We start from the raw sequence: 14,327 nt of genomic DNA on the forward strand, positions 1-14,327 counted from the left end.
GTTTTTTAAATCGGAATGAACATTGTTCCGATAATTGATAGATTTTATTAATATATTTTTTTTTGTTTATTTCTTTTGTAATTTTAAGTTATAACCTTAATGCACTAATAACAAAAATTCAAATAAAATTTTATGATTTCATATTCTTCTTCTTCTTTTTTGTTTAAAGTTATTTCATAATAGTTATAAGATATATATTTATGTTGTTGTTAGTTTCGAAAGAATTGTGTGTGTGTGTATTTTCATTAACTAAATAAAAAATGTAATATTTAAAAAATAAAATATTTACAAGAGAAAATTAAAAAAAGAAATTCAAATGATTATTCTTTACATTCGTGGTGTAGTGTGAAAGTTGTAATTATATAGTAAGTAGTAGTTATTTTGCATTATATATTTATGTGTGTTACTACTGCTTGTCTGTTTCGCACTTTTTTGTTGTATTTATCATCTTTTTTTGTCAAGAATATTGTAACGAAGCTTGGCACTGGGGCTGCAAAAAATTTTGGTTGTTTATTGTTTTGAGTTCGATATTTTCTTTTTGTTTTTTTGTAGTTCATATGTATACTTATTTGCTTGAGTGTATTTTATTGTAGTGTCTATTCGTTTCGTGTTGTGTCCTAGTGTAATCTTGTTGTTGCTTTAACTTTTTGTCGTATAATCTTTGTTTAATTTGTTTAGTATTTTTCATTTCTTTTGTATAATAATTCATTAATCATTATGTATTGCTATAACTAAAAAAAAAACAAAATATATATATTTTTAATTAAAAATAATAGGAAAAAATGTATGCTTTGTTAATAAAAACATATTAGCTTAACAACCACCTTCAAAAGGGAACCAGCTAATAAAATATGTGGGCCAATTAAGCGATCATGGGGGTCAAAGCAGCACAGCATTTTCTCTTTTTTAAGAGAACAAAATGGGTTTGCAAGTTTCTCTCATATCACTAGGGAATAGGGTATTAAGGATGATCTTCCGTTCTAACAAAAATGGATATAGCAGAGATACTGTTTATTTTTAGCAATTAGAAATTATAACACCAAGGAATATATATCAAGGATGTTCTTTATAGTTATCAATAAACTGAATCAACTCTATCCCAAAATTATGGAAGAGTTTTTGAAGAAAATATGCATCCATAGGCTAAGAATGTAAAAATGTATGTGCCTTATAGACTTGCAAATTGTGTTAAATTTAAATGTTTGCCTATAAAATCCTTCTTTGAGTGGTAACCTCCAGTTTGTTTAAGGTTATGTTTCGTTATGTTGATTATTTTTAAAAATCTGAAGAATGTTCAAGAATCGAAGTGAAATGAAGAGCATTCAAAGCACCTTGTATATCCCTTTAAAGAACCCCTTTGTTTTTCTAATAACTTACGAACTGTAACTGCCAATCTCCCCCTAAAAAAATCTGCTAAAAAATAATCACCCAAAATGGTTGTGAGAGATGGATAAAAACGGTATTGGGAACCAATCAAATTTCTCTTTGGTGAGAAAAGAGCAAAACAATAAATATTTCAAAATCCTGTTTTCTTCTCGGTCCCTGGTAGCTTTGCCATGGCTTTTTTATTAATATTTAATATAAAGTTTTTTTTTATTTTATACAAAAAAAGAAAATTAATTATAAAGTCACTTTTAAGCAAATATAATTTTTTAAAAAAATATAATATTTTTGGGATTTGTTTTTGTTTTTTAATAACATCAATAATAGTAGTTTGCAAAAAAATAATAATCATATTAAAAATATAAAGAAAAAAATCAACAATTTTGTTTTTAGTTTTAAATGATCTGTGGGTGATTTTGAGCATTTTCAAATGGTGTTTAGTTTTTGGACTACTGAAAAAAGAAGGACAACTGGTTGGTTTTGTTTCAAAAGAAAAGAAAAAAACAGTTATTAACAATAAATAATAGTTATAAACAAAAAAAATCGAGTTTTTTGGTGAGAAGAAAGAATATTACAAAAAATATTAGTAAATTTTGTTTCAATTTTGGGATTTTTTGGTGGGAAAACAAAATTAAATTATTTTTCTTTGTTTATCAAATGAACGGAAAAATATATGTAAGCCTACATTCTAATAAAGAAAATTATTCATTTATCATTATTTTCGTTTTTTTGGCGATTTTTAAAAAATTTTATAAATTTTTTTGGTAACTTTTTTTAAATTTCTTCAAGATTTTTTTAAAGTTTTTTTGTTGTTGTTGAAAATACCCAAAATAGAAATTATTTGTTTTTTATGTGAAGAAAAAAAGTTTTAAAAATATTTTTTTTTTAGAATATAAACTAGATTTGTTTTTGTTTTTATATAGAAAATAGCACTTAATGTATGTAAAGAAAAAAAGAAAATAAAAATAATTGTTTAATAAAAATTAAAAATAATAATAATAAAAAATAGCAGACGTAAAAACAAATGAATTTTATTTATCCGCCGCTACAGACGCTGTCGTTGATTTTTTAGTGGCTGGTTGTTGTTGTTCCGAAGATGATGTTGAGGTTGTTGCTGGAGTTTGCTGCTGTTGTTGCTGTTTGTTGGCGGCAGCAGCATCCTTTTGTTGTTTTTGTTTTTGCTGTTGTTGCAATTGTTGCTGATGCTGACGTTGATTACGATTTAAGCCGGAATTACTGCCACTACCACCACCACTTCGCCTTAGTTCATTTGGTGAGCCATAGTGATAATTACGATTGGCAATTTGTGGTTTATTACCCAAGGAACCACTGCGTACACGTACTGTGGTACTACCAAAAGAACCAGTACGTCTGCGATTGTTACCACCACCGCCTTGGTAGCCTTGTTGCTGTTGATGTTGTTGTTGCTGTTGTTGTACTCTATTACCCACATAATCGCTACGATTGGTTATGGTGGTATTGGGCCGACGATTACTACCACTTCCGGCCACAATGACTTTGGTGCCATCACTTTCGGATACACTACGATGTCTTTGGAAATTACGACCACGATTAAGGCTTCCCACACCCTGCAACATTTCATTAATTTCTGGCTCAACAACACGGAAATCTTCAATGGTTTTGAATCGTTTTAGGTATTCCTTCAATTTAGGTTGAACCTCCAGTTTATCGGCATTTTTGTAGTATTTAAGGAAAGCCCAGAATTTCTCAAGACCATAAAGTTGTCCTGCAAAAGAAAGAAGAAGAATAGGCAAAATAAATTAGTAATTATAATAATAATTGTTCCACAAACATCCCAGATGGGACAAGGGAGACTTTTTATTATTTTCAATATCGCAATAGTTAGTTTTTAAGACTCTAAACTAAAGGTCTAACAACTGGAAATGCGGGCAATACTGTTTCCCGAATCCCGCAGAAGGCAAAACAACTTAATAAGCTGGCGAAGTATTTCAAAAGGAGTGAGGTTCTACAACTTTCTCAGATGTAATTTTTATTATTTCAATTGTAATTTGTAATATTTCATTTGTATTTCCAGAATGTTATTTGTAATTCGTATTATTCCATTTGAAATTCAAATAATTTCATTTGTAGCTCGCATTATTCCATTTGTTATTCGCATTGTTCTATTTGAAATTCGTATTATTCCAACTGAAATTCGAATTATTCCATTTGTAATTCGAAACAAATGAAATTCAAGAAATGCAACCAAATATTTTTTTAACTTTTTGTTTCCAATTTCAAATGGATAATTCGAATTACAAACAGAATAATACGAACTTCAAATGGAATAATTCGAATTACGAATGAAAAAAATGGAACTGCGAATGAAATAATTCGAATTACAAATGGACAAATTCGAATTACAGATGGAATGTATAGAATTAAAAATTGAATTCTCGAATCACAATTGATATATTTCGAATTACAAATAGAATTCTCGAATTCGCTCTCTAATGCCTACTACATGGCGCCTTTTCATGACTGATGGGTTCGTATCACGATCGTCACACTAAACAAAAACAACTAAGCACTTCAGTGAGACCAAGTGCTGAACACTTTATTTGTTGCTGTTTAGTGTGACGATAGTGACACGCTCCCATCTCTACTCCAGCAGACCACCTACACAAGAAGAATAACATTCTTTCATTACGTCAAAATGTTAGAACTGTTCACTGCTTCGTCATCGGTGTAAGTGATTTGGAATAATGACCCTGAGAGACGGTCAAATAACCCCCTTTAACCTAGGCTAACAGTTCTCTATACCTCACGGAGATAATGCCTGCATTTGCCATTCAACGTACTAACATCTTCAAAAAAAAAAATCAAAATGGATTCAATTCATCTTTGCCCTCTTTCCCATTTCCTGGTTACTCAGAAAAACAGTGAAAAACGTGTAACACTTACCAATTTCATAATCCGCAATCGTTTCTTCTTGGAAATCTTCATAGATGTGAGGACGGAATTTCTTCTCTAAACCGTATGAAAAGAAACGGAATAGACATTCCAACCCGTAACGGAATCCCTGACTGGCATCTTCCAATGCCAACGTACGGAATTCATTGTACATGGTCTTATTGAAATTCTCACGCAAAAAGAATGACCAAAAACGATAGAGCGTATTCATTTCTTGCGATTGTCCATAGCCCAAACGACGTCTCTCTTTAAGGCAACGTGAATGATATTTGTGATATGCTTGTTGGGTGAAATTATTCTCCTTGAGTAAAGCATGTGAGGGATGCTGGAAGACAGGCAATGATTGAGGTACTGATGATCCGTACGATGAGGTGGTTGGTGATGTACCGGCCGAAGAACCCATTGAAGTGGTACGTGGTCGATGTTCAACGGTGTCGAGCAACCAACCGACATGAGCCTCAACCGGTGGATTCGAAGAATGGCGGGTCTTACGTTTACGTGGTGTACGCAAATCAAGAGAATGATTATTGGGTGCGGCATAGAAACGAGCTCTACGCGATTTAATGGTGGAATTCAGTGTAGAATTTAGCGTAGTATTAAGCGTGGAGTCTTCATCATCGTAGGCGGGTGGAGGTGGTGGTGGCGGTTGTTGATTGCGTTGTAATCCAGTACGAGCATTGCCGGCTAATTTTTCAAAATCTTCTTGAGATATCAAGTTGACGGTGCGATAATCCTTAGCCGTATTAGAGGTAATCCATAAATCTTCTTCATAGTTGACCAGACCATCGTTGATGACATTTTCTAAATCTTGGGTAATTTTTGTTCTTGATGTAAAGTCGGCTGTACGATCATAACCTTCGTGTTTGGGGGCCCGATGTACTTGGGATACAATCAGCAGTTTATTAATATCACGATCGGCAAATTCATAATCAGATTCATCATCATCGGAATAGTGTTCGGTGAAATTGTTGACGCGTCCAGAGGCAGGTATAGGATCCATAAGCTCTTCATCAAACTGGAAGTCTAGTTCTTCCTTCTCGACAGGTTGGGTTGTGGCGATTGCAGAGAATGAAGCTGTTTTGGAGGAGGCAGAGGAAGATTTGATGATGGTGGTGGCAGTGGAGGAGGAGGAATTGGTGTTGGAGGTGGTGTTGTTGTCAGAGGAAGCATTTGATGAAGTGACATTGGATGTTTTGTTTGTGGGAATCAGGGAGTTGGTAGGAGTGGTGGTTTTTGTATTGGTGGTGGTCATGGAGGCGGACGATTGATTTGATGTGGATGCGGAAGAGGTGGTGTTGGCGAGTGGCAATTGTGATGATGACGATTGTGTCGAGTTGGTGGTGGTGGTGGCTGATTTAGTATCTTTATAAGCATTTGATTTTGAGCGTCTCTTTACCTCTTTCCACATGCCATCGGCAGCTTCAGCAGCACTTGTTGTTGAATCAGCACTCTCAGAGGTAGCCGCTGGTGCTTTACCTTCAGTTTCGGCTTGCGTTGTTGTCGCCGCCGTCTTCTTCTTTTCCGGTGTCGATGTTGAGTTTGGTGCTTTCACAGCCGTTGTTACACTCTCAGCCAATCCACTCAAATGGTCCGCCAACTGAGCCACCGCTCCACCCGTTGCTGATTGTTGGGCAGCTTCCACCTTTTTGGTGAGAGCACTAATGGCGTTCAATGCAGGGGCAGCGGCAGGCTTTTGTCTCTCTTGTTGCAACAAAATGGTGGGTAGTAAATTCTGGGAATTACGTGGCACCGGTGGTGGTGGTATACAACTCAGGGGCTTTGTAGCCATGGGTGAGGTTAAAATCGGTGGCAGAGGCACTTCGGAAACATAGACCAAGCTTGGTGAGGTATTGTTATTTGCAGGAGTAGTATTAGTTGTAGTTGCAGCAGTATCAGTGCTTGTAGCTTCTTGAGCAGCAGGTTTATCATTAGCTTGACTTGTTACAATTTCTTTAGTAGTGGGGGTAGTAGTAGTGGTGGTGGTTGTGGTAGCAGCAGCAGTTGTGGTGGCAGCACTAATTTCTGTAGGTTTGGTGCTGGGCGCATCGGATGCACTGCCTGCTACTGCTGTTGTACCACTTGTGGCTGCAGTTGCTGCCACTTTTAGCGGGTTACTAACTGTATCCACAGCTTCCTTAATGGGCCATATGGTGGGATTTGTCTTTGTGCGCACCTTATAGCCCTCCAACAGTTCAATTTTATCCGATTCCTTTATGGCTGTAATGATTAAAGCCACATCTGTGGTTAAAGCTAGAACCCGATGGAACGAAGCGATTAGGGTGACAGGGATGCAGCCTTCGTCATCCATTTTGCGGCGCAAAAAGAAATCGCCGGTAAGATTTTCTTCGCTAAAATAATATTCACTGTAAACAAAAAGGAAGAAGAAGAAAAAACAAATTAGTTATAAATTAAAAGGTATCGATGGCCACACACAACTTATACTGAGGGGGGACAAACACATAAAGCTCAACATGTTAATGGTGAATACTTACACTTGTTTTTTAATAGCTTCTTTGACGCTTTGTGCATCCATTTCAATATATGCAGCAGGCATGGGACCATAATAATGTGTACCCATAAGAACAAATGAGGGATCTGTACCAGCGGCATCCGCCGGTAAGTAATTTGCGTACTCGCCATTGGCTAACAGATGGCGTGGTATGCGATTTGCCGTACGACCTGGTCCCGATCTTGAGAATCCGCCACCACCGCGCCCTTGACGCCCGCCCCTGTAGGACGTGCGGTACCGCCGTTGGCTGCGGGCTGGACGTTGTTCGTATTCACCGTCACCACGTTCGTGCCGATTGGTGCCGCTGCCGCTACGCCAGGAATCAATGCGTTCACCCACATTGCCAGATTTTGTTTTGTTGTTGACAGCATTGTTGTGGCGTTCACTGCCACGTTGAGGCTGCTGCTCCCCATTGGCGTTGTTGGCTGAACGCCTTTCAGTGGTGGCGTTAGATTCGTGGCCACCACCAGTAGTTTGGGTTGTATTGCGATTGTGGCCACCGCCGCCGCTGCGTTCTTGGTAACGTGATTGGGAATTGATACCTCTTCTGGTGGGACGACCAATTGATTTGGAACGACTAGTTTTTGCCAAATCGATTTGTAAAGGTCTCCATTTTTGTTTGGGTATTTTTCTATTGATGCCATTTGTGGCAGTAGTTGGGGTGGAATTGTTGTTGCTGTTTCCATTTCCGGCATTACTGGAAGATGCTTCATTGTTGTTGTTAGAAGTGGAGCCAGTTGTGGCTGAAGTTTTGGGATCTTGATTTTCTTTGGCAGCACTTGAACTTGTGCTGGAAGCTGATGATGATGTTGATGGAGCTACTTTATCGTTGGTTGTAGCTCCTCCTCCGGTCGATGATTGTTGCTGTTGTTGTTGTTGACTATCAACTAATTGTTGGCCTTCGGTAGTTTTTACCGTGGCGGCGTTGTTATCTTCTTTTTGAGCGTTGGAACGTTGTTTTCTATTTGAACGTTTTGTTTCGGTACCAGCTGGTTTACCACCAATTAACATTGGCCAATCACCAACGTTACTAAAATCACTAGCCTGCAAAGAGATGAGGGGGGAGAAAGAAGGAGAAAATGAAATGAAATTTAAGTTGAGAAGTTTTATGTTTGTCAAACTACTTACTTTTTGATTGACCTTCTTTTTGTCCTTTACCACGGCAGCATTCGCATCACTTTTTGAGACGACTGTAAAGAGAGAGAGAAAGAAAAGAGATATAAGAAATTTGAAATATATTTTTGAAGAGTTAAGTATAAAAGTATGGAGTCGATTGGCTTTATAGACTGACTAGCTTATGTGGGAGCCACATAACCGATTTTTAATTCGTTTTGAAGGACTAACTTAGAAAGCTTAGAAATTTCGAAAAAAAATATTTGAGGAACTCCCAAAACGAAAACTGACACACTTTTATGCGTCTTTTTTATAGTCATCGCTATCAAAGAGAAACATTTCATTTAAGGACTATCAGAGGTACTAAAGCTGAAAACCCATCCAATGTTTGAGTTAAGTTTCGTGTCATTTCTGGTAGAAGAATAACGAACAATTGAAACTTGACAGCACTCTGTCTTTTATTCTTCTACCAGAAATGACACAAAACTTTACTCAAACGTTGGATGTGTTTTCAGCTTAACTTGGGTCTTTTGAGAATATTTATTACAGAGCTATGTTAGTTATATCATTGGTTTCTGAGTGAAGGGTCTCTCAGAAAGAACATTAAGATATTTTCAAGTGCGTTTTTGATAACCCTGGCTATATATTTGGGAAACATTACATCCATAGACCATTAGATATACAAACTTGGCTATTTGTAGTATATTTATAAACGTGGCTATTTAAATATATACAAACTTGGGAGATTTCGGGAATTTGTTTAGGGACTATCAAAGTTGTAATGGAATATTAACATTAAAAATTATGAAAAAATTTGGGAAACCTGCACTGCACAAAGTATGAAATCTACTGTGGAAGTGCATTTCTTTGAGACTTTTATTTCAAGATTACAAAAATGGGGTTATCTGGATGTCAATCTATTTTTAAAAATGCATTTCTTCTTTCTTTAAAATTTTCCAGTAAAAACTAGACATCGTTTTGTTCTCAATCAAATCATTCAAGTTACATTGTTTTTCTAATCTCCTGCTCAGCTAATCACATGTCAAATAAAATTAGATTACATGAGTTCCCATAGTCTCCTCCTCCCTCTCGCCCCAATAGTTTCATAAAGTTTCCAACTTTTTCCTTTCAGACGACTACAAAACTACAAAGTTATTTAAAAAGCTTGGAGGTGGTATTCATCATGAAGATCCCCTTACTACTTTGTGGTGTATGTGTTTTTCAACAACTAACAAAACACAAAGAAGAAGAAGAAGGAACAACAGAAAAAGATCATGCCATTTTTATTTAAATTATCGCAAGAATAAACAAAAAACTTTGTGTTGTTTATTTATAGATGAAAAGAATACCCCATAACACACTTCTGCTGCTACTGCTGTCAGTCACAGAGAGCTCTCTGTGTGTATATTTTTGAATGTACACCGCCATTATAGCATGTTCCAGACACGCGGCATTTGTTTTTCGAAAACAAAAACATTATAGTGGAAAGAAAGAGCTACAGAGAGTGGCAAAAGAGGGTGTACAGAAATGAAAATCTGTGAATTGGATCAAATACGCTTTGGTAAAGGTGGTTAACATCTGTAGCAGCTTATCAGATCATGGACTGACAATGATGATGAAGCTCCAGATAAAGTGTAGTGAAATTTGAAGGTTCGATGTTGAATGTGAACCAACGCCTAAACGTCAAGTTTTTTTCCGGATTTTCATTTTATATATCTCAATTTTAGACTACCTCAATTTAAACCAGGGAAAGATACACAATCAAGCAACGCTCTAACGCACACACACATACTAGTACATTGATGATGATTGATTGACTTATTATGAAAATTGGAGTTCAAATCAAAATGCGCGTATCGTGCAGTGATGAGTCACATTTTCACCTCAGTCGATTAATTCGTCAATAACAAGAATTTCCGCATTTGGGCGAATAATAATTCAAGACTGATGGATGGTTTAAAGACCAATGCACCTACAAATAGTGACTGTTTGGCGTGATTTATGATCTGATGGCATTATCGGCCAAAATGAAGCCGATCAAGTCAGTTACTATGAGTGGTGTTAGCTATCGTGAAATGATGACGAACTTTTAATGGCCGGAATTGGAACATAGTCGTGCACGATATGTGGTTTCAACAAGAAGGCGCGGTGCCTCTTGCCGGAACAATTACTCTTTTGTTCAACAAATTTAATGGCCAGGTTATCTCACGTGGTGACGATCTCAATTGAGCGCGAAGGTCATGCGATTTGAGAAAGTTGGACTTCTTTCTTTGGTGTTATTTTAAGGAAAAGACGAACGAACATCCATAAGCCAGCCACAAATCAAGTTCTAAAGGATGAAATAATTTGGAATAGAACCTCTATTATCTGCACTCACAAAGAGAGACTGTTTGGTGCTGTTTATGAGCTGGTGGCATTATCGGACCGTATTTTTTCCAAAATGAGGCCGGTCAAGGCGGTTATCGTGAGATGATGACGAACTTTTTTTTGCCTGAATTGGAAGATATGGTTGTGTACAAAATGAGGATTCAACAGGACGTTGCGGTGCCACTTACTATACAGCCAACACCGTTAGGACTTATTTCTTTGAGGTTATTTTAAAGATAAGTCCGCAACTATTCAAGAGCTAAAGCATGACATAATTCGGCATAGAATCCTCAATTATTAAAAATACAGCTCTATAATTTGATACAGAAGTTTCTATTACTCTGAGGAGGTTTGGCATCGAATATGAGCTATATCCGTCTTCGTTTTAATATAGCCCTCCTCATAGAACGTTCGATTTTGGGAATTCTAAAGGTATTAGCCTCAGCAACCCTACAGAAATGGGTAAAATACGATATATAGGCTTCATTGGGGATATACAACATTTATGCAGAGAATTGTTGGTATAGGTCCAAGTTTTGATGTAGTCCCCAAAGAAGGTACCTTCAGATTTTCGGTATCTTAAAGGTTTTAGGCACATTATCTAACCGAATTGGCGGAAATTTGATATTTACTCTTCGTTGGGGCTACAAAACTTTACCGCTGAGAAGGGTCGGTATAGATCAACACATTGTTATAGCCCCTATAGAACGTACCTTCCGATTTTCGGTATTTTTAATGTTTTTACCCATATTATCCCAGCCGAAGTGGCGGAAATTTGGTATCTAGTCTTCATTGGGGCTGCAAAACTTTTTCCCGGAAATTTGACAGTATAGGTCCCCCTTTGAACAGTGCCGCCCGATTTTCGGTACTTTTATGGGCTTTAGCTGCAGTAGCCTACAGAAATGGGTACAATTTGGTATATAATCTTCGTTGGTGATATGCAAAATTCCTGCAGAAAATTGTCGGTATAGATAAACGTTTTGATATAGCCTCCCACTGAAATTACCTCTCGATTTTCGGTATTTTGGTGGGTTTTTTTTCACACAACAATAGAAGTAAATCGAAATTTAAGGTTCCAATTGGTCAGAAAACGTATCTACCAAAAATTGGCGTCATAGATACATATGCATTTTAGTATAACCCCCATATTACGATACCTCACGATTTTACCTACTTTGTGTACTATTTTTATATTTTCCGACCAAAATATCTCGACTTTGCCATTTAGGGTTGCTAGTGATTAAAAAATTATCCACAAAAATTGGTATTACAGATAGCTCTCGATGTAAAGTATTTTAAGGGATTTTTCTGCTGTAGTGACTATAACTTGGTATTTCTGATTCTCAATGGGTAGAAAACCTCGACGCAGAATATAATCAATACAGGTTCATACTTTAGTATATAGCCCATACCTCCAGATTTTACGCATTTTGAAGGCTGTACACAAGAGCTGGGTCGATTTGTATGGAAGGAAAATATGTAATCTTAAGGGGAGCTGCGTTTCTGACACTTGGGATTGTATTGAGCAAAAAAGTTCACTAGACCATAAGTCTACGGTGCAGTCCCACGGCAGCGGGTTCTATCGTACCGGATTGACCCGAAACCGTGGTGTTTCGGCCAGCGGCTGCCAACCCAGCATCAAACCTATGCTTCTACGTAGGTTTGTATGCTGCTACAACAACAACGGTGAAAATCGAGCTTCCACATTTCGACTTGTAATTTTTTGAAAAGTTGCAAATTTTCTTGAGCTCATATTTCGTAAAATATTTGACATTTTGACTTATTTTCAAAAGCAAAATTGTAGCTATTATCTCGGGCTATATTCTGAACACTTTATTTAGAAAAAAACAGCTCGTTTTCATGGTAAAAAAGTCGAAAATGTAGAAAATTCACCATTTTTGTCTTTTTTGGATACTTTGACCAATAACAACCACCAAACCATTGAAATTTTCGATCCAATACTAAGACAAAAATTGTAGCCAAGACAACAGTTCAGCTTGTTTTGGCCTTGTGAAATTGAAATTTTGGTAATTTATTAATATTTTCACGAAAAAATTGCACTTTTGCAAGACCAAATCTGTCTGAAGGAGCGTTCCAATGCTTTTGCGATGTGCTAGAGAATTCTTAACTATTGCCATGGCTAAAATTTTTGTCTTAGTATTGGATCGAAAATCTTAATTGTTTTGCTGTTATAGGCTCTTATACACTTGGTCTTATAAAAAGCTGTGTTTTTGAGAGCTTCATTCAGTGGTGGCACTTCTTGTTTAAAAAGAAGTACAACTTTTGGACGCTCTGTGTATATGTAGCCTCCTTCATTGCTCGTTAATCTGAGCAGTGTGAGAAGACCCAGAGGTCTATATATAAATATTTGTATACACAAGTAAAAAATTGTGGATTTCTCAAATTATCGATCAAGTTTATAATAAAAAAGAAGCAATTGAAAATATGAAATAATATTGAATACCTTTGTTGTTTGTATGGCGGGTATAATAAAATAAACTACGCAGTTTAAAATTCTCATACATTGGATATCGGAATACCCAAGCAATAAACACAAACTGAAAAGAAGAACCAACAAAAACTTCACACAGAAAGCTGTGTTATGATCGAATAAAAAAACATACGATTGCAGCAAGCAATCAGAACAGAAGAATATCGGCTACATGATTATAAACAAACAAAAATATTCACACCCCACCACACCTTATTTCTACCTTCAGTTTCTTGTTCCAAAAAAACACTATTCAATGGCCATATGTATATGTTTTCCGTTTTTTAATAAAGAATTTGAAACGATTTACGGTCCAACTTGGTTATGATGAAGATTGTCATTAGAAAAATAATGCAGCTCTTTCTGAGCTTTACAAATTTTGTTTTTAAATATTGGTCATTCGTTTCGAATTGCATTCCTGACACTGCAGACTCTAAATTATTCAGGAGAGTGGAATCAGAGACCATAGTTTAACTTTGGCCACAATCATGAAATCAGGAATCATCAGGAAATTTAACATCGTCTGAAATTATACATTTATTGAGGCTTGAGATTGTCGAACTTCATGTCAATCTTAGTGAGGTCAGTTATGGCCAATTATTTTGTATGTTTCTAATAAACGTTATTCTTTATAAACAATTTCAACTGTGTACCTACATAATTTTTGGAAAAATAGTTTTTTTGTCGTTATTGTTTTTTTTTTTTTTTTTTTTTTTTTTTTTTTTTTTTTTTTTTTTTGGTTACTTACCTACGGTTGTGGACTCAACTTTATTGGTCTGTTGTGTCTTATTTGGATTCTGTGCGTTTTGGCTATTATTGGAGCTGCTGCTGTTAGTGGTGTTGTTGCTAATAGTAGTAGTATCGTTAGCCGGTTGCTGTTGTGGTGGTTTTTCGTTTTGATTCTGTGCTTGCTGCTGTTGCTTTTGCTGTTTAGGCTGTTTGGGTTGCAAGACACGTTTATCCAATGGCGAAGAACTTGTTTTGGGACTTGAAGCTTGTTGTTTTGATATCTATAAAAGAACGAAAAAAATACAAAAAGTTAGTGAATTTTTGCCATTATAATGGATATAGAAAAAAAACATAGAACCCTTATAGGGTAATTCGGTGAGCAATTAACATATAAATTATGTGGGTGTCAGTAACACCAGAATAGTGCTTACGAAGAATTTTAATTTACAATTACAAATATCGATGTGCGTAGTTGTTTTAAAGAGATGGGAACAAAGTGGCACTTCCAGAAAAATCAAATCAAAGCGGTTTTTCTTTTCAAAGAAATTTGGTAGGATTCAAGGGCATAGGAACCATAACTGAAGTATATGTCAATTACAAAGGCAGTACCTCCAGAAAGATCAAGAGAAAGCCATTTCTGGTTCTTGGGATTATACTGAGCAAAAGAGAGACAGTTTTTGGCCTTGTGACAATGCAAGTCCAAAACTCCCTGAAGGAGCGTTCCAATGCTTTTGTGATGTACTAGAGAGCTCTTAACTATTGTCTTCGCTACAATTTTTGCCTCAGTATTGAATGGAAAAT

The 14,327-nt window shown here is 36.3% G+C and overlaps 1 protein-coding gene across 6 annotated transcripts in view; it reads right to left on the minus strand.

The window, feature by feature from the left end:
- Positions 1–1,527: 1,527 nt before the first annotated feature.
- Positions 1,528–14,327, minus strand: part of larp (La related protein) — a 101,741-nt gene continuing 88,941 nt past the window's right edge. For all 6 annotated transcript variants that reach the window (XM_073959938.1, XM_073959934.1, XM_073959935.1 and 3 more), the window contains 5 exons: positions 13,546–13,807; positions 7,955–8,016; positions 6,810–7,870; positions 4,309–6,680; positions 1,528–3,130 (listed from right to left, as the gene is read on the minus strand). In XM_073959938.1, the coding sequence (XP_073816039.1) occupies positions 2,415–3,130; positions 4,309–6,680; positions 6,810–7,870; positions 7,955–8,016; positions 13,546–13,807 (4,473 nt within the window). In that variant the 3' untranslated portion in view covers positions 1,528–2,414. The remainder of the gene's footprint in view (positions 3,131–4,308; positions 6,681–6,809; positions 7,871–7,954; positions 8,017–13,545; positions 13,808–14,327) is intronic.

The sequence above is a fragment of the Musca autumnalis genome, unplaced genomic scaffold, assembly GCF_047663935.1.
Source record: "Musca autumnalis isolate F117 unplaced genomic scaffold, ASM4766393v1 scaffold_1, whole genome shotgun sequence".
Lineage (NCBI taxonomy): Eukaryota > Metazoa > Arthropoda > Insecta > Diptera > Muscidae > Musca > Musca autumnalis.